This window comes from Schistocerca americana, chromosome 2, assembly GCF_021461395.2.
Source record: "Schistocerca americana isolate TAMUIC-IGC-003095 chromosome 2, iqSchAmer2.1, whole genome shotgun sequence".
Lineage (NCBI taxonomy): Eukaryota > Metazoa > Arthropoda > Insecta > Orthoptera > Acrididae > Schistocerca > Schistocerca americana.
In genome coordinates, this window is record NC_060120.1 from 115,648,001 (window position 1) to 115,671,189 (window position 23,189).

The window sequence follows — 23,189 nt, forward strand, 5'->3', positions numbered from 1 at the left end:
CGACTCAGGTCTTTCAGTGCTCTGTCAAACTCTTCACGCAGTATCATATCTCCCATTTCATCTTCATCTACATCCTCTTCCATTTCCATAATATTGTCTTCAAGTACATCGCCCTTGTATACACCCTCCAGATACTCTTTCCACCTTTCTGCTTAGAACTGGGTTGCCATCTGAGCTCTTGACATTCATACAAGTGGTTCTCTTTTCTCCAAAGGTCTCTTTAATTTTCCTGTAGGCAGTATCTATCTTACCCCTAGTGAGATCAGCCTCTACATCCTTACATTTGTCCTCTAGCCATCCCTGCTTAGCCATTTTGCACTTCCTGTCGATCTCATTTTTGAGACGTTTGTATTCCTTTTTGCCTGCTTCATTTACTGCATTTTTATATTTTCTCCTTTCATCAATTAAATTCAATATTTCTTCTGTTACCCAAGGGTTTCTACTAACACTTGTCTTTTTACCTATTTAATCCTCTGCTGCCTTCACTATTTCACTCCTCAAAGTTACCCATTCTTCTTCTACTGTATTTCTTTCCCCCATTCCTGTCAATTGTTCCCTTATGCTCTCTCTGAAACCCTGTACAACGTCTGGTTCTTTCAGTTTATCCAGGTCCCATCTCCTTAAATTCCCACCTTTTTGCGGTTTCTTCAGTTTTAATCTACAGTTCACAATCAATAGATTGTGGTCAGAGTCCACATGTGCCCCTGGAAACGTCTTACAATTTAAAACCTGGTTCCTAAATCTCTGTCTTACCATCTATCTGATATCTTCTAGTATCTCCAGGGTTCTTCCATGTATACAACCTTCTTTCATGATTCTTGAATCAAGTGTTAGCTATGATTAAGTTATGCTCTGCACAAAATTCTACCAGGCAGCTTCCTCTTTCATTTCTTAGCCCCAATCCATATTCACCTACTATGTTTCCTTCTCTCCCTTTTCCTACTGTCGAATTCCAGTCACCCATGACTATTAAATTTTCGTTTCCCTGCACTACCTGAATAATTTCTTTTATCTCACCATACATTTCATCAATTTCTTCGTTATCTGCAGAGCTAGTTGGCATATAAACTTGTACTACTGTAGTAGGCGTGGGCTTCATATCTATCTTGGCCACAATAATGCATTCACTATGCTGTTTGTAGTAGCTTACCCATACTTCTATTTTTTTTTTTTTTATTCATTATTAAACCCACTCCTTTGCCCCTATTTGATTTTGTATTTATAACCCTGTATTCACCTGACCAAAAGTTTTGTTCCTCCTGCCACCGAACTCCACTAATTCCCACTATATCTAACTTTAACCTATCCATTTCCCTTTTTAAATTTTCTGACCTACCTGCCCGATTAAGGGATCTGACATTCCACGTCCCGATCCGTAGAACGCCAGTTTTCTTTCTCCTGATATTACATGGCATGATTTATCTGCTGAAGGGAAAACATGAAATAAGTTACAAAAACAGAGCTTAAATTATGAATTGAGAATAACAGATCCTTGTGGTGAAAGTGTTGGTACAGTAATGATGTCAAAGGTGAAGGTTAATGAACTGCGACTATGGAGCAATGAAACTTCACCTCACGCAGATATATCAAAAAAGTCTTATTATAAAGGGAATGAAGATAGAAAATGCTTTTCATGGAGCAAAGTAGGTGTCTTACCAAAACAGTGTAACACAGGTTCAGTTTGTTTTAAATGATAAGAAAAAAAAGACTACCAATCAAATGAGTGTCCTAGCTTTGAAAAATGGAACAACTGTGCTACATAATCATCTTCTGTAACATCAGAGGGAAACTCAATAAATTGTAGTCACACAGACACTTAAAAAATTGAGAAGAAAGTTTTGAAGGTGAGATTGAAAATTTTTTTCTGAAGACAGAAACAAATGGACTGTGATGAGTGGTACATTGACAGAGATGTGACACATCATATAACAAATCTAAGTGACTGGCACACCATGTATGAGCCATTTGAAACTGCAAGAAAGATGGATAGTACCAAAAATGGTGTATAAATCGAATCGTATGGTACAGGCTGAACTAATGTACAGGTATTCAACGGACAGAAATGGACAGAGTGATATTTTGAAGATGTTCGGTTTTGTCGGTATGGATCTTGCAGTTTATTTTCTATTAAGAAAGCTACAGAAAAAGAAATAAATCAAATAATCAAAAATGATGGCAAGTTCTGGGTATTTTTCAAAAGCAATATTGCAATTGCCATTGTTGCATACAGTGGTAAATATGGGCTTCATCGCGCGGCTGTGAAGGTTGTGTCAAAAAGTCTTGTGTTATTGTAGAAACTGATGATACCTTAACGAGATGGCATGGAAAATGGATCATCAAAATAAACACTAAGTGTACCAGTATTTGAAGTATTGTGATATGCAGACAATGACTGATAGCAGCTTTTGGGGTCTATCATAAACAACTAAAATTGGAGAATTAGTTTATGCAGATATTTGCAGACCAATGCAAGAAATTATCTGCAGGGTCGTCAATACTTAGCTATTTTCAAGTGACACCCCCCCCCCCCCCCCCCTTGCCCAGGTTAATGTATCCTTTGTGACAAAGATGAAATTAAAGGAAAGTGATCACTGCACAAAATTCCACGCACAAATGAAAGCAGTTCTTCAAAAGAATGTGTGGTATGTTATTTATTATTATGATGATAGGTATATTGTTAATTTTTTTTAAAATGTGTGTGTCATGTGCACGCAAAGTTCAATTGCAAACAATTTCCAGGGATTTTTTCTTGGTGGGTGGACTGGAATAGGGTACTCTCAGCCTTGTGATGCCAATCAAGGAACTACTCGATCAAGTAGTAGGTGCTCAAGGTCACAAAAACTGACTATGGTTGAGGCTGGTGTGTGAAATAAAAAAATAATTATAAAACCACTAAACAGTAATAATGAATCCATAAGGAGGAAACTATTTGACAAAAAGAAGAAAATACAAAACTTGCCAGTGGAAAGAAATTTAAATTCCAAAGCTCCTCAGTATGGAAGTGATTGTAACAAGGACAGTCACGTATATATTACACACAATGTGATAACTGGTCAACCAAATGCTCTAAATGAAGTTAAAACTGATTCAATACCTGCAAAATCAACATACATATATAATTACATGAGTGAAAAATAATTGAATGCAAAGTTGTTGGCATGTGCAAATGAACATAACCTTGAAAGTAGTCATGAAACTATTTCGCACAGTGTAAGAAATACTGGGTCAACTCTAGCATGTGATTCCAGTTATCAGCTCTGAGCTATGATGTCACGTACCATCATGAGTTTACAATGTGAAGGATGCAAGCAGCCAGTTATTAAATGTTGTCTGTGGTTCCCTTACTAACAGGAGTAAACTATTGATTCTATTTTACATTACATAGGTCTCTTTTCTTTTATTTCTGTGGCATATTCGTTTGTTTTTATATTGCATATTGTTTTCAGTATGACCTGTGATTCGTGGTTCATGGTTTTGGATGTGATTGTTATGCTAACATATTATTTTCATTGAGGTATGCCATGCAAGAAAAAAAAAAAAAGAGTTGTGAAACTATATCACTGAATGGTTTTCGATTTTAGGGAGGTGTGTGGCAAGTTTGTTAAGTATGGGAAATCATCAGGGGAGTGAGAGGTCAAAGAGAAGATAAGCAAGTCATGTTTTGAGAAGAGGAAGAATAGTTCAGGTTTGCATCTGGCCATCCAATTCAGGATTTTCTGTGATTTCCCTAAATTGCTCCAGGCAAATGGGTTGGGTTAGGACGGTGGGGTGGGGTGGGGTGGACAGGGGGCTGAGTTGAATTAGGTTGGTGGGGTGCAGTGGACAGGGGGTTGGGGCTGAACTGGATTGATGGATACAGGCTTTAGTTGGTTTGGTGGTGCGTGTTGTTAATGTTTCTTGTTGGGTAGGGAGGGGCTGTTTTCGTGGGGGTGGGGACGTTGCATGTATGACAGTGCTCTTATTCACTGTTTTTTGTCTCTGTTCTGGTTATGTGTACAAGCCTCAATCTCTCAACTGATTTGGAAAGTCATGTCAAGGAAGTTTCATTTTTTGAATGAATGTACTTTTTTTATGAATCAGTTGTTTTTCTATTTTGGTGTTGGTATTTTAAGTTGTGTTATACAGCTGAACTTACTTTGTCAATACTGCGTCTTGTTAGTTTTCATGATTTTTTGTTAGGTGTGTAGTGAGATTTTGTTTTATAATTTATCTTTCAATATCGGTGTGTCAGGTTGAGCTATTAGATCAATTTAGATTGTCAACAGAGTTTCATTAGTTTTCGTGAGATTGTGTTAGATTTGTAATATGATTACTTTTATAATTTACTTTCCGGTTCACCTTTATCTCTCCCCATATATTTTTATTTTCATTTTCATTTCACCTCATGTTACACTTTCCACCTTCTAATACCATGTCACCCTCACAACACCCCCACAACGACCCCATTAAGTTTTATTTACATTCCCTCCGCAAACATGCTTGTTTGTTTGTTTGTGTGTCTATCGACCTGCCAGCGCTTTCGTTCGGTAAGTCACCTCATCTTTGATTTTATATATAATTTTTCCCACGTGGAATGTTTCCTTCTATTATATTGATACTTTTATAATTTATATTTTGGTATTGGTGTGTCAAGCTGAGCAATACAGGTCAACTTAGGTTATCAATACTGCATTTTGTTATATTTGAAGATTTTTCACTTAGTGTGTAGTGCTGCTTTTTGTAAGCTTTCTGTATTGATACTGTCTTTTGAGGTAAGCTATACAACTCAACTCAAATTGTCGAAATGCATGTTGTTATAATCATGTTGAGGTTGAAGCTCTTTTGTCCATGTTTACTTTCACAATATTTGTGTTTTTGGATGGGGCCTGCCTTTAGCAAAACACAATTCTGTTTTTTTATCCCAAACATGTTTCACTCAAGTTGCAACACCATCAGTGGGCTTTTATTTTATGGCTGTTAAACATAAAGAATGTTCTTTATTGTTTGTAAACATGTAAATATTAGTTTTTAAAATCATAATTACAGATTTTTGAAGAACAAATAAAATTATGTATTCATATCTTTTTACCACGTGGTGTGGTTTTCCTGATCTATTATGTTTTTATAGTGCCAGTTTTCTTTCACAACAAACCATGCAAAATCAACAAACTTATTTGAAAAGAATGATGAACATACCACTAGCACAAACAGGGTAGGAATTCAAAAGGAAAACAAAGTGTCAAAAATGAGTTTCTATTACTTGATGACTGTCTTTTGAAAAAGGTCAAGATCCTTGCCTGTTAAATAACCTGGAACTGAATTCCATTGGATGAACAAACACTTTAAATATTGCTGATATCTGTATTATGTATATTAAGCATGGTCCATGGCATAATTCTCTGCCTAATGTTCCATCTTCCAAAGCTCGAAACATTATATGAGGCTTTAATGATACAGAAAGCTGTTACAGGCTCAAAGGTAGGTCGAACTTTATATATGTATCCATGCAACAGTCAGTTTGTACCTTCATTAGACTGCTTCCTAAGATTTCAGAGTCACGCCGATGTATGCTATGGAGCTTTTTGTGGGGAAGAGCTGGCGGTGTTTGTTTTATTTAGAACTAGGGCCTACAACTTCTCTAATTCAAGTCATTCTTTTCTGTTGACATTGTTTTTGTGCTTTTGTATTTCTATGGCCTCTCTCTACATTGTAGCATAGTAATTATTAGATCTTGGTAAAACCACAGTGTCAGGGAAACAAATTTGGTGATTTCCAGGTCCTAGTACATAATCTGCTACTGCTGATTTATCCATCTTGCCCAGGTGACAGTAGCTTGTGTTCCTTCAGGCAAGTGTTAATGCTTCTTTTTTGTGCTTCCTTGGCCACAAGGGCAAGGGACCATATACACTGAGGTGACAGAAGTCATAGGATACCTTCTAATATCATGTCGGACCTTCTTTTGCCTGGTGCAGTGCAGCAACTCGCCATGATGTGGGCTCAACAAGTCGCTGGAAGTCCCCTGCAGAAATATTGAGCCATGCTGCCTCTATAATAACTCATAATTGTGAAAGTGTTGCTGGTGCAGGATTTTGTGCACAAACTGACCACTTTATTATGTTCCGTAGATGTCTGATGGGTGGCTAAATCATTCTCTCAAATTTCCCAGAGTGTTCTTCAAACAAATCATGAACAATTGTGAACCAGTGACATGGCGCATTATTATCCACAAAAATTCCATCATTGTTTGGGAACATGAAGTCTACAAGTGGCTGCAAATGGTCTCCAAGTAGCCAATCATAACCATTTCTAGTGAATGATCGGTTCAGTTGGACCAGAGGACCCAGTCCATTCCATGTAAACACAGCCCACATCACTATGGAGACACCACCAGTTTTCACAGTGCCTTGTTGACGACTCGAGTCCATGGCTTCTTGGGGTCTCCACCACATTTGAACCTAACCATCACCTCTTACCAACTGAAATCGGGACTCATTTGACCACGCCATGGTCTTCCGGTCATCTAGCATCCAACCGATATGATCATCAGCCCAGGAGAGGTGCTGCAGGTGCTACCATGCTGTTAGCAAAGGTACTAGTGTTGGTCATCTACTGCCATCGCCCACTAATGTCAAACTTCGCTGCACAGTCCTAACAAATATGTTCATCGTATGTCCCCCATTGATTTCTCTACTTACTTCATGTAGTGTTGCTTATCTGTTAGCACTGACAACTCTACGCAAACACTGCTGCTCTCGGTCGTTAAGTGATGGCCATCGGCCACTGGGTTGTCAGTGGTGAGAGGCAGTTCCTGAAATTTGGTATTCACACCACACTCACAAAAAAGGAAGGCTATAAACTTTGTGAACAGAAAGGGCACAAAACACATTCAATTTTAGTAAGTCTCTTTTATGTTTGATGATGACACCAGGATTCTGTGACCCCCAAATTCTTACATTATGGTGGCTTACTTCACCTGATGGGTGAAACATAGATTCGTTCGGGGGGGGGGGGGAAAAAAAAAAAAAAAAGAGTCATTGAAATGCAAAACTCTTATCTTCTGTTATGGTTGCCAGGACACAACTGCTGCAGTAACTGCAACTTGCAAAGCTTCATATGCAGGCATCACTGCAAACACACCACACTGTTGTTAGAGGAAGTTGATGTTACTGGCCTAGACATACTATGGACTTCCAAGATCTCTGTGTGAATGCATCTCAGATACGCTCGACATTTTCATAATATGCGCACAGCCAACCAGTGCCCTTCTCTTTGCATTATGCAACCAACTTCCAACAATTTTGTATTCCAGTTATAAATCTGCTTGTGCAGAGGTGGCTTCTTGCTGAATCAATCTTGGAATGCATGTTAGAATTGCACAATGGATTGACTTCATGCAAATTCCAATACAAAAAATGAGTTCTCTTGTAAGGTAATTGCTACATTGCTACAAACAAACAACAGCGCAGCAGTGTCAGAGCTTTAAACTTCCTTCTATTCAATAACATGTGCAATGTGCTCCTACCATTTATAGTTTGTCTGTAATAAACAACAGAAATCTGTTCTTTGTTTTTGAATCATCCTGTATAATAATGCAACAAATATTATGTAATTATTATAATGTACAAATGTCAAGATTACTACCTAGACAATAGCCATATTTGTGAAAAAATAAATGCAGACAGGCACAACAAAATGACTGCTAAGCCTTTAGGCTGAAAGCTCAAATGTATAACTGTCTTTTTTGTTGTGTCTGTTTGTGACTCAGCGTATCCTTTATAAAGTGAGTAGCATTCTACCCTTTTCATAATATTATCTGTATGTGTGTCATATAAAAAAGTACATAAAAATGATTTGCTAAAAAAATGGAAGGAATAAACCATAGCTTTTCATGTACGTTATGATGGCCTATATCTAAACCTAAATCAGCAAAGTGAGATTAGAACGACAATGTTCATGCTCTTCACTTAAACCTATTAATAACTGTTGCTTTTCTGTTTTCATTATCGTTATCATTATCATCTTTTGTCCCCAGCAGTGAACTCTGTTCTGGAGCATAGACTCTCCAGGTTTCTAATACCTCCTTTGTTTCCTCTATTAGTACGTCCATTCCTGCTACAGACTATCATGTAATTAATAAGTAATGTAGTTTCTTTTAGAAATAGGTAAAATAAGGGAAAGGCAACCACTTACCTACAGCAGATCAATGTATGGAGTATAGAAACAACTAACAGAAAACAGCATTCATACTAGTTTTTGAGCACTCGCTCTTTTTGTAATGAGAGTACACACATTCAGACACACAGGAACGAGTGTTTGAGTATTGGTGTCGTCGTGTGTGAGAATGTGTGTCATTTGCTAGAAAAAAGAGTGAGTGCTCAAAAATTAATGTGAATGCTGTTTTCTGTTACGTGTTTCTGTACTCCATGCATCAATCTGCTGTAGGTGAGTGGATGCCTTACCCTTATTTTATGTATCGCTCCATCTCGGAATTTCCTTTATTGTTACAATTTCTTTCAGCTTCTTTTTAGAGTTTGTTATCATACATTGTTTTCTTTTACAATATTAACTAGTTCTGCATCCTTGTTCCTGCTGTTCTCTGGAGTCCAGGGCTATTTTTGGCATTATTTGTAACAATAATTTTTATGTGGGTGAACTACCAACACACAGTTTAATTATGATTTACTGCTGAAAGTTTCTCTCTTTCTTGGAAATATCCAGTTTTAAGGCACCAGAAACTCACCTTTCATCCTCTCCCATTCATTACACACTAAATGCAGTGCACTCGCCTGGAAACAAATAGCTGCTGCCTTCATACATGTGGGTGTAGCATTTATTGGAAGAACTGTTAAGAAGTCATAGTGGCATTTTTCAACGTTATGTTGCTCCAGCCTATCTGACAAGCATTGGGACCCATTACACAGTACCACTATTTTTACGCTAATCATACACTCCCAAACCTCTGTGTGGTAGGTAGCCTTCAATTGTTGCCGCACTTATCTTCAATTCCTCTTTAGAAATGCAAAAATATATTGAAATCAGTTGTTGAGCACTCGTTGTCATGATACACTGTGACAGTGCCACTGCTAATTCAAATAGACAAATATTACAGCAGTAAGATTTAAGAAAGCAGTGAACTAGGTTGAGTAAGTCTGTCTTATAAAATTTATTCCTGCTAATCACTGCATATGCTTCCTGTTTCCTTATAAAAGATGGTCATTACGTAAACATACATTCTAAACAGTTCAGTTTTATAACTGTAGTCTACAGATACAAACTATGTGGTGTAAAAATTCTAAACTGCAGCGGCAGCAAATTTAAAAAAGGATACACACACCTGTCACAGTATTTCTGAAACGTTACTCTTCAGCGCAAATAACAAGTGAATCTCGAAAAAGTAACTTCAACTATTAATTCAGTAGCTATGAGATGGATTTTAATACTATACACATATAATGTGTTATCCTCAACTGTCACATATCCAGCGAGAAACACTATGGTGATAACTTCGTCCGTGTGACACAGAAACGAGTTTTATACATTTACATATGAAACAGTTGCAGTGTTCCAAAATTCAGTTCAATGTGGACAAAATACTTTTATTTATTCTAAAAACTCACCTTCATAGACATTAATAGCTACAGGCTTGATGATTTTTGACACATCATTGCTAATGATCAGTACAATAGTGTAAGTTCCTGACTCAGAGAAATAATGTGTAACTGTGAATTTACAGGTGTCCAAAATTCTTGATGTCATACATGTTTCTTCACCTGGAAATTACAAAAAAAGTAGATGTAACAAAAATCGGCTTTATAAGTAACATAATTTTAATTCTATGAATGCATGTTTATTTATGTTTTATCTACAAGGATTATTTTGAAAATACTGCACACTGTGCACGTGCAACCACTGTGGTGGTGTAATCGAGTTGAACTTCATGTCAGTTGTGACCAAAGACATCAGGCATGACAGTTGTATATGTGTTTGCTAGTTCGCATAGCTGTGTAGTGAGTAATTCATTTCTAAAATATAAGCTTAAATTGAGTCAGATCATATTACATTGGATACTCCCTGCAGGTGCAGAGTCCTGCATGCATTTGCAGCCTCATGACTGATTAAGACAGACTGTTTAAAACAGGCAGAAGAAATGCTTGGCACTGCACATTTTAGAGATTCTGACCTAGATAAACCTATGCTAGAGTGTTCTTTGGCACAGCAGTGTAGAAGTGTGCACAGAATCATCAAAGTGAAAAATCCACGCAATATGCACATTTACTTATATATAAAAGCCGACTCAGGATTTTTCTGTTGTGTGAGACCTCTTGTACAATATTGTGTGTCAATTGAAAGTTCTAGCCTCTCATATATTACTGTCCACATCACTTTTTCTACATAATCTTTCACTGATTGTATCAATATTCATTTGTATTGTGATGTATTGTGAAATTTCGAACATTTGCAAGTGCCGCGATAAACTAGTACTGTTATTGTCAATGGTACACTTAAACTAAATTGTGCACTTTTAAAATTTTCCTAATTCAAAACAAACTTTCTCTAATTTCATCGTACAATTACATGACAGATATGTTAGTTTCACAATTTTTTGACACTTAAAAAACTATATTTTCATAAGTTAGCAGACCCGCCCCCCCATGAACCATGGACCTTGCATTGGTGGGGAGGCTTGCGTGCCTCAGAGATACACATAGCCGTACAATAGATGCAACCACAACTGAAGGGTATATGTTGAGAGGCAAGACAAACGTGTGGTTCCTGAAGAGGGGCAGCAGCCTTTTCAGGAGTTGCAGGGGCAACAGTCTGGATGATTGACTGATCTGGCCTTGTATCACTAACCAAAACGGCCTTGCTGTGCTAGTACTGCGAACGGCTGAAAGCAAGGGGAAACTACATCCGTAATTTTTCCCGAGGGCATGCAGCTTTACTGTATGGTTAAACAATGATTGCGTCCTCTTGGGTAAAATTTTCCGGAGGTAAAACAGTCCCCTATTTGGATCTCCGGGTGGGGACTACTCAGGAGGACGTTGTTATCAGGAGAAAGAAAACTGGCGTTCTACGGATCAGAGCGTGGAATGTCAGATCCCTTAATCAGGCAGGTAGGTTAGAAAACTTAAAAAGGCAAATGGATAGGTTAAAGTTAGATATAGTGGGAATTAGTGAAGTTCGGTGGCAGGAGGAACAAGACTTTTGGTCAGGTGAATACAGGGTTATAAATACAAAATCAAATAGGGATAATGCAGGAGTAGGTTTAATAATGAATAAAAAAAATAGGAGTGCGGATAAGCTACTACAAACAGAATAGTGAATGCATTATTGTGGCCAAGATAGACACGAAGCCCACACCTACTACAGTAGTACAAGTTTATATGCCAACTAGCTCTGCAGATGATGAAGAAATTGATGAAATGTATGATGAGATAAAAGAAATTATTCAGGTAGTGAAGGGGACGAAAATTTAATAGTCATGGGTGACTGGAACTCGAGAGCAGGAAAAGGAAGAGAAGTAAACGTAGTAGGTGACTATGGAATGGGAGTAAGGAATGAACGAGGAAGCCGCCTGGAGAATTTTGCACAGAGTATAAATTAATCATAGCTAACACTTGGTTCAAGAATCATAAAAGAAGGTTGTATACATGGAAGAACCCTGGAGATACTAAAAGGTATCAGATAGATTATATAATGGTAAGGCAGAGATTTAGGAACCAGGTTTTAAATTGTAAGACATTTCCAGGGGCACATGTGGACTCTGACCACAATCTATCGGTTATGAACTGTAGATTAAAACTGAAGAAACCGCAAAAAGGTGGGAATTTAAGGAGATGGGACCTGGATAAACTGACTAAACCAGAGGTTGTACAGAGTTTCGGGGACAGCATAAGGGAATAATTGACAGGAATGGGGGAAAGAAATACAGTAGAAGACGAATGGGTAGCTCTGAGGGATGAAGTAGTGAAGGCAGCAGAGGATCAAGTAGGTAAAAAGACGAGGGCTAATAGAAATCCTTGGGTAACAGAAGAGGTACTGAATTTAACTAATGAAAGGAGAAAATACAAAAATGCAGTAAGTGAAGCAGGCAAAAAGGAATACAAATGTCTCAAAAATGAGACCAACAGGAAGTGCAAAATGGCTAAGCAGGGATGGCTAGAGGGCAAATGTAATGATGTAGAGGCGTATATCACTAGGGGCAAGATAGACACTGCCTACAGGAAAATTAAAGAGACCTTTAGAGAAAAGAGAACCACTTGCATGAATATCAAGAGCTCAGATGGAAACCCAGTTCTAAGCAAAGAAGGGAAAGCAGAAAGGTGGAAGGAGTATATAGAGGGTCTATACAAGGGCGATTTACTTGAGGACAATATTATGGAAATGGAAGAGGATGTAGATGAAGATGAAAGAGGAGATATGATACTGCATGAAGAGTTTGACAGAGCACTGAAAGACCTAAGTAGAAACAAGGCCCCAGAAGCAGACAACATTCCATCAGAACTACTGGTAGCCTTGGGAGAGCCAGCCATGACAAAACTCTACCATACGGTGAGCAAGATGTATGAGACAGGTGAAATACCCTGACTTCAGGAAGAATATAATAATTCCAATCCCAAAGAAAGCAGGTGTTGACTGATGCGAAAATTACTGAACTATCAGTTTAATAAGCCACGGCTGCAAAACACTAACACGAATTCTTTACAGATGAATGGAAAAACTGCTAGATGCCGACCTCAGGGAAGATCAGTTTGGATTCCGTAGAAGTTTTGGAACATGTGAGGCAATACTGACCCTACGGCTTACCTTAGACAATAGATTACGGAAAGGCAAACCTACGTTTCTAGCATTTGTAGATGTAGAGAAAGTTTTTGACAATGTTGACTGGAATACTCACTCTCAAATTCTGAAGGTGGCAGGGATAAAATACAGGGAGCGTAAGGCTATTTACAATGTGTAAGAGTCGAGAGGCATGAAAGTGAAGCAGTGGTTGGGAAGGGAGTGACACAGGGTTTTAGCCTATCCCCAATGTTATTCGATCTGTATATTGAGCAAACAGTAAAGGAAACAAAAGAAAAATTCGGAGTAGGATGAAGAAGAAATAAAAACTTTGCGGTTCACCAATGACACTGTAATTCTTTCAGAGACAGCAAAGGACCTGGAAAAGCAGCTGAACGGAATGGACTGTGTCTTGAAAGGAGGATATAAGATGAATTAAATCGGGCGATGCTGTGGGAATTAGGTTATGAAATGAGACGCTTAAAGTAGTAGATGAGTTTTGCTATTTGGGGACCAAAGTAACTGATGACGGTTGAAGTACCAGAGGAAAATTTTGATTTCAGCTCCCCTATTGTTTTTAGCATTTCCTGTTCATCTGTTGGGTATAGGAAGAGAGACTTGTTACTAGGGATAGTTTTAACCTGATTTGCAATGACAGCATATTGAAAGTTTTGCTTCAACAGAATCTCAGCTGCGTCAGAGAAATATGAGTTAAAATTATTTGCTATCTGCTCGGGATCAAATATTACAGAAGTTTGATATTATGGTATTCTCTCTGTTTTACCCCTGTTTCATGCCTTACAATGTCCCATATGGCCTCATTTTATTTTGTGCATTTGCTATGAAGGAACTATTTGCCATTCTTTTTACTTCTTTTATGACTTTAGTTAAAATCTTTTTGTAATTATTACTGAGACACAAACAAGATTTTTCCAGTGGTTGAAGTAGTGCTATACAATGTTTTTGCAACCAATCAGTTGATTTTTCTCACATGCTGCTCAGACTTTCTATTCTATTCACAATAGCAAACTTTCCTAGATTTCATTCTCCACTTGCTACTCCGATTCCCACACAATTTCTCAGTTTTTACTCCTACCATCTACACAGTTTTGATACTGCTCAAAACTACTCAACAGTATCCTACTGTTATAGTACAGGAAATTGTGGCAAAACAAGTGCTGTATTGTTAGATAGAGAGGCAAGCAAGTGTGCTGGGACTTAACCCAGTACACTGCTAGTAGTGCCACGTACCATAACGCGCCTGTGCGTAGCACATGAATATTGCACCATAATTAAGAATGAAATTAAAAGTTAAAGTTGATTCTTCAAACTTTGTCAGCATATGCTTTAGAGTAATAATGTTTAAACTGTCAAGTATCAGATTGATTAGGTCAATATTTTACCTACATACAATGTTTTAAGAAAAAAATAAGTGATACTAAATAATAAAGCTAGGAAGCCAGAAACTGGTCATAATGTGCAGAGTTACGTCAAAATTAACTGGCACAAGTCTCAACATGATTAAAGCAATATTTTGATCACAATCCACATTTTTAAGAAAAATTGAAGGCGCTAAATATTAAGACTTAGAAATGTGCAAATTTGTATGACGCTTCAGTTCAACATAAAAATAATAACTACGTGAGCCCATTAAGGTACCTCTAATAGTTTTTGAGTACTTTACTGAAAACTAAATTTGGAAAAAGTCCTTATTTGTAGTAGATTAAGTATCTGTTATATTAAGGCTAGAAAGTTTTAGTTACAGCACATGATGAAATCTTTTAAGTAATACAGCTATAACAAGTTTTAGGACCCTTATGTTACTAACAACCAACACAAGGTCGCAAAGTTGTAGTTCAGAGGTCATATTCTACTGTCAGTTCCATTTTAAAAAATTCTAGAAGCCAAAGTTTTAATGGAGACAAACTAAAAGTTTTTCTGTGATTTCAACCAACTTACCTACATACATGCAAAAATTCTAAACTGATTCATGACATTGTTATTAAATATTGTGTGTCCAAGAAAGCAGCCGTTTAGAGACTGCTACCGTGTGCTTAGGGCAGATGACAGCAGGTATTCCCTTGGTCGTCTGCTGTGCCACATATGTACAAGTACAGCCCAAGAGGCAAGACTAGCCTTCACTTCGCACCCCAGCACAGTAAGATCTGTGTCCGTCAAACACCAGAGTGTGCGCTGCCTCGGTTTCGTCATACACAGGCTGTTACAGAATGCTTGTTTTTAGTAAAAATAGACAGGGAACTCACGAGGACTGTACACCATTCTGGATCACTCAGATTTTGCAAAAGTAACTGTTAGTGTGCTGCCCATAATATTAACAAATCCGCGTAGGTACGATACACAATTTCGCAGCAGTTTTGTCATCACACATCATTGTTTTTCGTAATATTAGTGCACAATCCAGTACTTCTTTTCACATGAGTTCAAGAAGCAACTTTCTTACTATTTTTGATTACACCAGTGGTAAGTAAAAAGTCTGTGGAACAAGTTCATGACTGGGCTACTGGTGTGATTGTAGCTTTCCTTTGTTGCAGCACTAGGAAGGGGTGGGCAGCAGACCCATTGTCCCAGGCATCTTTAATACCAAGGAAAGACCCCCAGTACTCATTTGACGCGAGGATGAGTGGACCTGGGGTCATTCTGGAGGGACTGCAATGAGAAAAAACCCTGCCCCTATCCCGGATTGAGCCTATGACATTCACTCCCATTCTCTGACTGCTAGGCTACCATGGTCACAAGATCACTGATATAAATGTTTACTCTGTGTTGATATAATCAGTTTTATATACACATTTTCCTGTTATCAGTGCAATTGTGTGTCTAATGATCATGCTGTCATGTACTAAGTCTCGAAATATAACAAAAAGAATGCAAGTTTGAGTTAAGGTGACTTCAAACACCTCCATTTCATAATAAAACTTACTTAAAATTCTCTGAAGTATTTTTGGAAATGAGGCTCCTCATATATTCTGTGTGTGTTAGTCATTAACAAATAATAGGTGTAAAAAAATCTTGTATTCAGAAGAAAACTTCAAAGGTCAGTCTTTTATGTCTCAGGAGTCTTGCAAAATGAAGTAAACACATTATCTTACATAATTTCTAAAGTAATAAATACTCCCTCACAGTGTTCTGTCATCGCAATGCAGATAATATGTTCAATTAATACTTAAAACACTTTTGAATACTTACCAGTGGCATTATATACTCCCGAATATATGTAACGGCAATAACTGAAATTAGAAGAGCCACTACAAGAGACTGTCAGATTCAGCACATCACCATGTTGTAACCAATTATTTCCAGTGAACGAGACACTCTGAACTGGTGCTGCAACATAAAATGTCAGTCAGCTAAACAAAAGAAACTGTTCAATACATGATCACAGAGTAATGGATCCTTATAAATGGATTCCAGAGGAGACTCACATTACATATAAGATTACTTATGAAAAACATAATGTGATGAAAATTCTTCAGGTTATAGTACAGTAACAAACTAAATGGGAAAACAATGATAAACTGTTGAAGAAATTCATTTCAGCTGGTGTAGTACCCTACGTTCAAAAGCACACAGAATGCTGAACAAATTCTCACATCACATTGTGTAGAGAGTAATATGACAGAAGATTAGGAACACTAAAAATAAAAATGCAGCTATTAAGAACAGCTATTGGACAGCCAATTATCAAACATCCCATTCTTAAAGGTATATTACAGTACATCTCTTTTGATTGTGGCTGAATATCAAAATAATGTTAATTGAAGAATTAAAGAACATGATATAAAAGCTAGCTATTTCTCCATGTACTGCTTATTTACTTATTTAGCCTGACCAGGTTAGGGCCTTAATGCCCTCTCTTACACCTGACCAGGAACAACACATATAGAAGGAATACTACATAAGTCAATAATAATAATAATAATAATAATAATAATAATACAACCCTTTAGATCACATAACATCAACAGATACGAAGAAAGTAAATTGGAAAAAGAAAACACTACATGGCAAGCACCGCAATCATCTAATACAGCCACACATCGATCGAGACGCATCCAACACATGGCTAAGAAAAGGCAATATATACAGTGAGACAGAAGGATTCATGATTGCAATACAGGATCAAACAATAAACACCAGATATTACAGCAAGCATATTATTAAAGATCCCAATACCCCAACAGATAAATGCAGATTTTGCAAACAACAAATAGAAACAGTACATCACATCACAAGCGGATGTACAATATTAGCAAATACAGAATGCCCCAGAAGACATGACAATGTAGCAAAAATAATACATCAACAACTTGCCATACAACATAAACTAATAAAACAACACGCAACTGCTTCAACTCCATATTTACCCTCCTGACAGAGCGGTTCAACTGGGGCTGATCATGCAGCACGAAAGCTGGCACCAGCCCAACATTGGTACGGGTAGTTGCCGAGGCTATTTTCACCAGGTCACACTCAATACTGTAGCCCTGATCCCTATCAATACTGTTTCCCACTCCACCCACTATCATCACATGATCCTGCTTTGTGAATCCTTTGCACAAGGAACCTATATCCTCTACCACCTGGGTAAGACTTGCAGTCGGCTTGAAAAAGTTTGTGACCTGGTACCTGTCACCTAATTTATTCTGCAAAATCTGGCCCACACCTCTTCCATGGCTGCTACCTAGCAACAGAACTTTCCTCTTAATTTCTACTTTTTTTTTAAATAGTTGGTTTCCTAGTCAGATTCTGTTGCATCTTAGCTACATCTACTTCCACTGGAGCCTCTTCCTTACTTAACTGTGGTAGCAAGGCAAATTTATTGGTTGTGCCAATAGGGAAACTGTCAGACACTGTCCTCTTTCTGTGGCCCCTGTTCCCAGCTACCACTTCCCACCACAGTTTGCCCTCCTCCCCCCTTAACCTCTTCAGTTCCTCCCTCGCTCTGTCCAAATCAGCCTGAAGGGCTCTAATTTTCTCCTCCTGTTCAGCTATAATCCTATCTCTTGAGCAAACCCTGCAAAAGAATGGAAGAGTCTCGTTTGCTTCCCCAATTCCCATGCCGCTACAATTTCCCCACTGAAACCAACTGTCACTACAGCTGCACAAAACCCCTGAACTAAGTTTCCTACTGCAGCTCACACACTTAGTATCCATGGTAGTTTGAAAATTAGTTATTTACTAAGTGATAACAATAATATATTAAATACCGATGCAAAAGGACACTAAATATGTTTTGGAAACCAATATGTAAGTAAACTATTACCAAATGCACTTAAATTTGTGGTATAACGCTAAATATGAACAATCAAAAATTAGGCCTAAACAGCCGAATGTAACCAAAACGAACTTTTTGCGATAAGTGGAAGAATACGTAAATAAAAGAAAAACCTTTAATGGCAAGCTTGAAGAGCACACTAATGAATGTATTTAATTAATTAATCTATACCAAATACACTTAAGATTGCGGTATGACGCTAAGTATGCACACTCGGAAAGTAAGGCAAAGCCGCGAAATGTAAACAAAACGAACTTTTCACGATTACTGGAACAATACGCAAAGAAAAGAAAAACCTTTAATGGTGAGCTTGAAAAGCACCCTAATGAACTTATTTAATCCGTTAAACTACAGCAAATCCACTTCCAATTGCGGTATAACGCTAAATATACACACTCAACAAATTAGGCCTAAGCAGCAGTAAGTAAACAAACAAACTTTTCACGATTACTAGAACACTATGCAAATAAGAGAAAAACTTTTAATGGTGAGCTTGAAGAGTACACTAAAGAACGTATTTAATTAGTTAAAAGTATTCAACTACAATCAATTACAACCTAAATTACTTATCTTTCATGAGAGCTCTGTCTCCGTACGTGCGGCCTTGTGCAGGGCTACCCCTATCACGTCTCAGAAGCACATAGCCATTGAGATTTACAGAGCTGGAAGGGCTGCTCAGCTTAAGCCATGTTTCCGACATTTGTATGACATGAAAGCTAAGGTCCTAAAATATATTTCTGAACTTACTCAACTGGGCCGGTAACAGCCGCATGTTTCCAGCCAAGATTTGTAGTGTACAGTTGTCACAAATTGTATCCGCTATAATCCTGCAAGTATGGACAGCGGCTGTCCTGGACTCTGGCATAGCTAGTGCCTTGCAGCATGCGAGGGGGATGGGACAGGGGGAAGGGACCAAAGGTGGTAGGGGGCTGGAGAAAGTGAGGAGTTCCAGGTTGATTAAACTTCCCTAGCACAAAGTATGGCAGTGCGAATATGAAGGAGTGGGGAACAGAGAGTATTCATTGTGAGGGAACATGACAGACAACAATGGTGACTGTAAAAATAATTTACCTTCTGTATTAATGGATGAAATGTAATAAGTGTTAGTTCAGGGTGGGAGGAGATAAGCAGTTGATTCACAAGGATGATACTGCCAGCAGGGAAAAATAGGTTTAACAACTAAAAGATTAATACAGAAAGTTAACAATTAAATTAGAAATTACCAAAGTATGACTGATTGCGATTTTGTTCTTGGCCATTTAAACCAAGAAGGTGAGTGGGTAATGTAACCAGGAAAAGAGTAATAATAACAGTGCTACTACTACATGCAAGATAGAGAATTCTCAGGCACAAAGTGCTAACAGTAAATAAAATAAAATTAGGTAATACTACAATTAAGGGTAATAAGTGAAGGCATTAGTAAAAAAATAATTATACAGTTACAATTAGAGAAAAAGAGGTCAAGGCACAGGTACAAAGATAGTTCTAAAGTTGATACAATTTCAATATAGTATTTACAGTACAAGGAATCTTACATTAGATAAGTATTAAACCAAGGAGAGGTGTAAAGTTTTTGCTTTGGCTCATGTAGTTTCACTTGATACTATTCAGTTCCGTCATGTTTGTAACTGCCTTCTTTCCAGCTGTGGTACTGATAATTACTCTACCATCTTGAGTCCACACATTCTGAACGCCAAAACTTTATATCGTATTGTGTATGGACTGTAAACATATTATTTGAGAAACGTACAATAAGTTGTCAGCAAAAAGTGGGCTGCTATACATTCTACGTGCTACCTGAATACATAACATAAACAGAACAAATAGTTAATATTTTCTTAAAAACCACTCTTACTCTGACTTATAGTGGACTGGTGTGTGGAGCACAGAACCATGCAACAGAAAACACAGACTTTTGTGCTCTTGCTCTTTTTCTAATAAAGGGACCACATTTACACACACAATCACACAGACACCCCAACACAAACTCCTAAAGTGATACTGATTACTGATTATCAATTATTGACAGCAGTTGCCTGTTTTGATCTCAGGTGGGGAGAGGGTAAGGATGGACATGCAAGGCAAGGAGAGGGTAGTGGGCATTGCCGCCATTGAACACTACCTTTCCCAACATCCTCCTGATACCAAAACCACTGTCTCTTTCCTAATTCTCCAAGCCAACCACATCCTGACCCACAATTATTTAACTTTTGAAGGCAAACTCCACAAACAAATCCACAGTACTGCCACAGGTACTCGCATGGCCCTATCCAATGGTAACTTATTTATGAGACATCTGAAGGAATACTTCCCATCTGCTACAGTCGCAGGTTCGAATGCTGCCTCAGGCATGGATGTCCTTAGGTTGGTTCGGTTTAAGTAGTTCTGAGTTCTAAGGGACTGACGACCTCAGATGTTAAGTCCCATAGTGCTCAGAGCCATTTAAACCATTTGAACTTCTCATCCAGTCAACACCAAAACCCCTTTGTCTGGTTCAGACTCACTAATGACATTTTCATGAACTGGACTCATGGCAGGTACAACCATTGTTCTTTCCCCCATACGACGAACAGCGACTCTTAAATTCACTTCAGCTGGTCCTAGATATCAACCTCCACATCTGAGATGGCTCCAAACTACATCTGTTTATACTAAGGGCACCAACCACCAACAGTATCTCCACTTTGACAGCTGTCACCGGTTTCATGTCAAAAAGTCGCTTCCTTACGGCCTCTCCATCTGTTTTTCAGAGCCTTTCCTGACAAGCAATATCAATCTGCCTCATCCATTAACAGATCTCTTACAGCACTGTTTCCTCTGGCACCAGTGAACCTATTAACCAGTCACTGAGCAGCACTCCTCTGATAAACCATTCGCCTTGAAAAGCTGAGCAACTTCCTTCGCCAATGCTTCAACTATCTCTCATCATGCCTTTAGATGAGGGATATCTTACCCAACTCCTACCCACATCACCCAAAGTAGTTTTCAGCTGCCCATCCAACCTGCAGAATATTCTTGTCTATATCTGTTCCCACTCTGCTCCCAATCCTGCATCCCAAGGGTCATTCCCTTGTGGTAAGGCCACGTGCAAGACCGGTCCCTTACAATCACCCACCACCTCCTACCACAGTCCAGTCACTGGCATTTCCTAGTCAACCTGAGGCAGGATGACATATGGAATCAGCCATGTTATATATCAGCTATGCTGCAATTACTGTACAGTATTTTACATGGGCTGATAAGTAACAAGCTATCTACTGGCATTAATCATCATCACAAAACTGTAGCAAACTGCAAACCTGACCATCAAGTTGCTGAACATGCAACATACCACAACATCTGCTTCACTACGTGGGCCATCTGGATACTTCCTTCCAGCACAAGTTTCTCTGAGCTACATGTGTGGGAATTGTCTGTACAGCAAATCCTGCACTCTCACAATCCCCCTAACTGCTCTAGCATTTTTCCCACAACTTCACTTTACCTTTTCTCTTCTCTCTTCTGCCCACACCATTCCTTCTGCATCCAGAACATGTACTGCTTTCTCCCACTACCCTTTCTCTCCCCCCCCCCCCCCCCCCCCCACATGCAGGCTTTCTCTCTCTCTCTCTCTCTCTCTCTCTCTCTCTCTCTCTTTTCTCTGTCTCCTCCTTCACATCCACCTTCCTGTCATTTTCCCCTCTCCCAAATATGCCTCATGCATCCCTCCCTAGCCTCACCCCACCCCCATCAGCTCAGCAACTGCTTTTAAGAAACTATAATCAATAACTATTCTTGCTGCAGCCACAGGAGTGTGCATTTGGGTGTGAGAGTGATCATGTGTTTGAATGTGTGTATTTTTAATAGAAAAAGTGTAAGAGCTCGAAAGCTAGCATGAATACTGATTTCTGTTATGTTTCTATGCTCCATACACCAGTCCACTATGGCTGAATGGTTGTCTTTCCCTTATTTTATGTACTGTTCCATCCAGGAATTTCCATTATTGTCATACTAAATCAAGTTTTCAGATGTTTACAACCTTGCACAGCACGTGACACTCAAAGTTTTACAGCAAGTACATAATGTAAATGGTAAAGTAGCAACATATTTGAAACCAATATATTTTTACACTTATGGTCATTTTAAAACATAAAACAGAAAATTGTACATGGAAAACTGACCTTATCACAAATTAACAGCTAGGGTTACTTCACCCCGGATCAATCCACTACACACATCTCAGAGGTAAGGACCAACTGACTAGGAAATAGTGTGGCCATACTGTAAATGGTTTCTTTTTGTGGCAAATTAATTGGCTGAGTGAAAATAACCCCACTGAATGTAAATCACTATCCATAGTTGATTTTTAAATGTAATGTGTGGCATCTTAAAGTCACAGTGATCTGTCTTATATCAATGGGTCTTCATATATGAGTGACAGAACAACAGCTGTGGTGTCATGCATTTAGGTATAGCATTATGAAATGTGCATAGTGTTGGTAGGACCGGCAGTCTTACAATTCAGGCATAAAACCTTATTGATCATGTGACTGGAGAAATGCTGTAAAATGATCATATCACTATCAGCTCATCTGCTACGGAATTTTTGCTTGTATCCAGAGCCAAATTGGCCCAAATTGTTGTGAGGAACTGAATTACATGGCACTGCATGCAACAAGGCTACAAAAATGACTGTCAGTTCCGAAAATGGATGTGCAATTGCTTATTTGAACTGATACCAGACCAGATTGACTCATGCATATGACCCCATGCCCTTCTGGATAAAAATTTAGAGTTTGTTCTTGAGAACGTTATCTGGAATTTAACTGCAAACTTGGGAACATATTCCATACGCAGGAGGAGCAATTTCTTATTTTATCCTTTAATACACATTGTGGCCAGCTTCTAAGTAGTGGTACTTAACAAGTTTTTGGTAGGTTGTAGTGATCCGTATGATGGCTGTACCTGGCATCTCACTTCATTTGTAAATGCAGACTACCAACATACAATTAACATTTTGGTATGGAATGCAATATACTGGGGTTCTTATTTTACAGCTCTTTGAAAAGATATGCTATTTCTTTGTATGCAATCACTAAGTATTGAATGCTACTAGTATGACATTACCGGAGAAGCTTGTTATACGAGGAATCAG

General features: G+C 38.3%; 1 protein-coding gene across 2 annotated transcripts in view; it reads right to left on the reverse strand.

Annotated features, from left to right (window-relative positions):
* LOC124591738 overlaps positions 1-23,189 on the reverse strand; it is a 97,110-nt gene that overhangs the window by 14,164 nt on the left and 59,757 nt on the right. For both annotated transcript variants that reach the window (XM_047131766.1, XM_047131765.1), the window contains 2 exons: positions 15,967-16,104; positions 9,597-9,749 (listed from right to left, as the gene is read on the reverse strand). In XM_047131766.1, the coding sequence (XP_046987722.1) occupies positions 9,597-9,749; positions 15,967-16,104 (291 nt within the window). The remainder of the gene's footprint in view (positions 1-9,596; positions 9,750-15,966; positions 16,105-23,189) is intronic.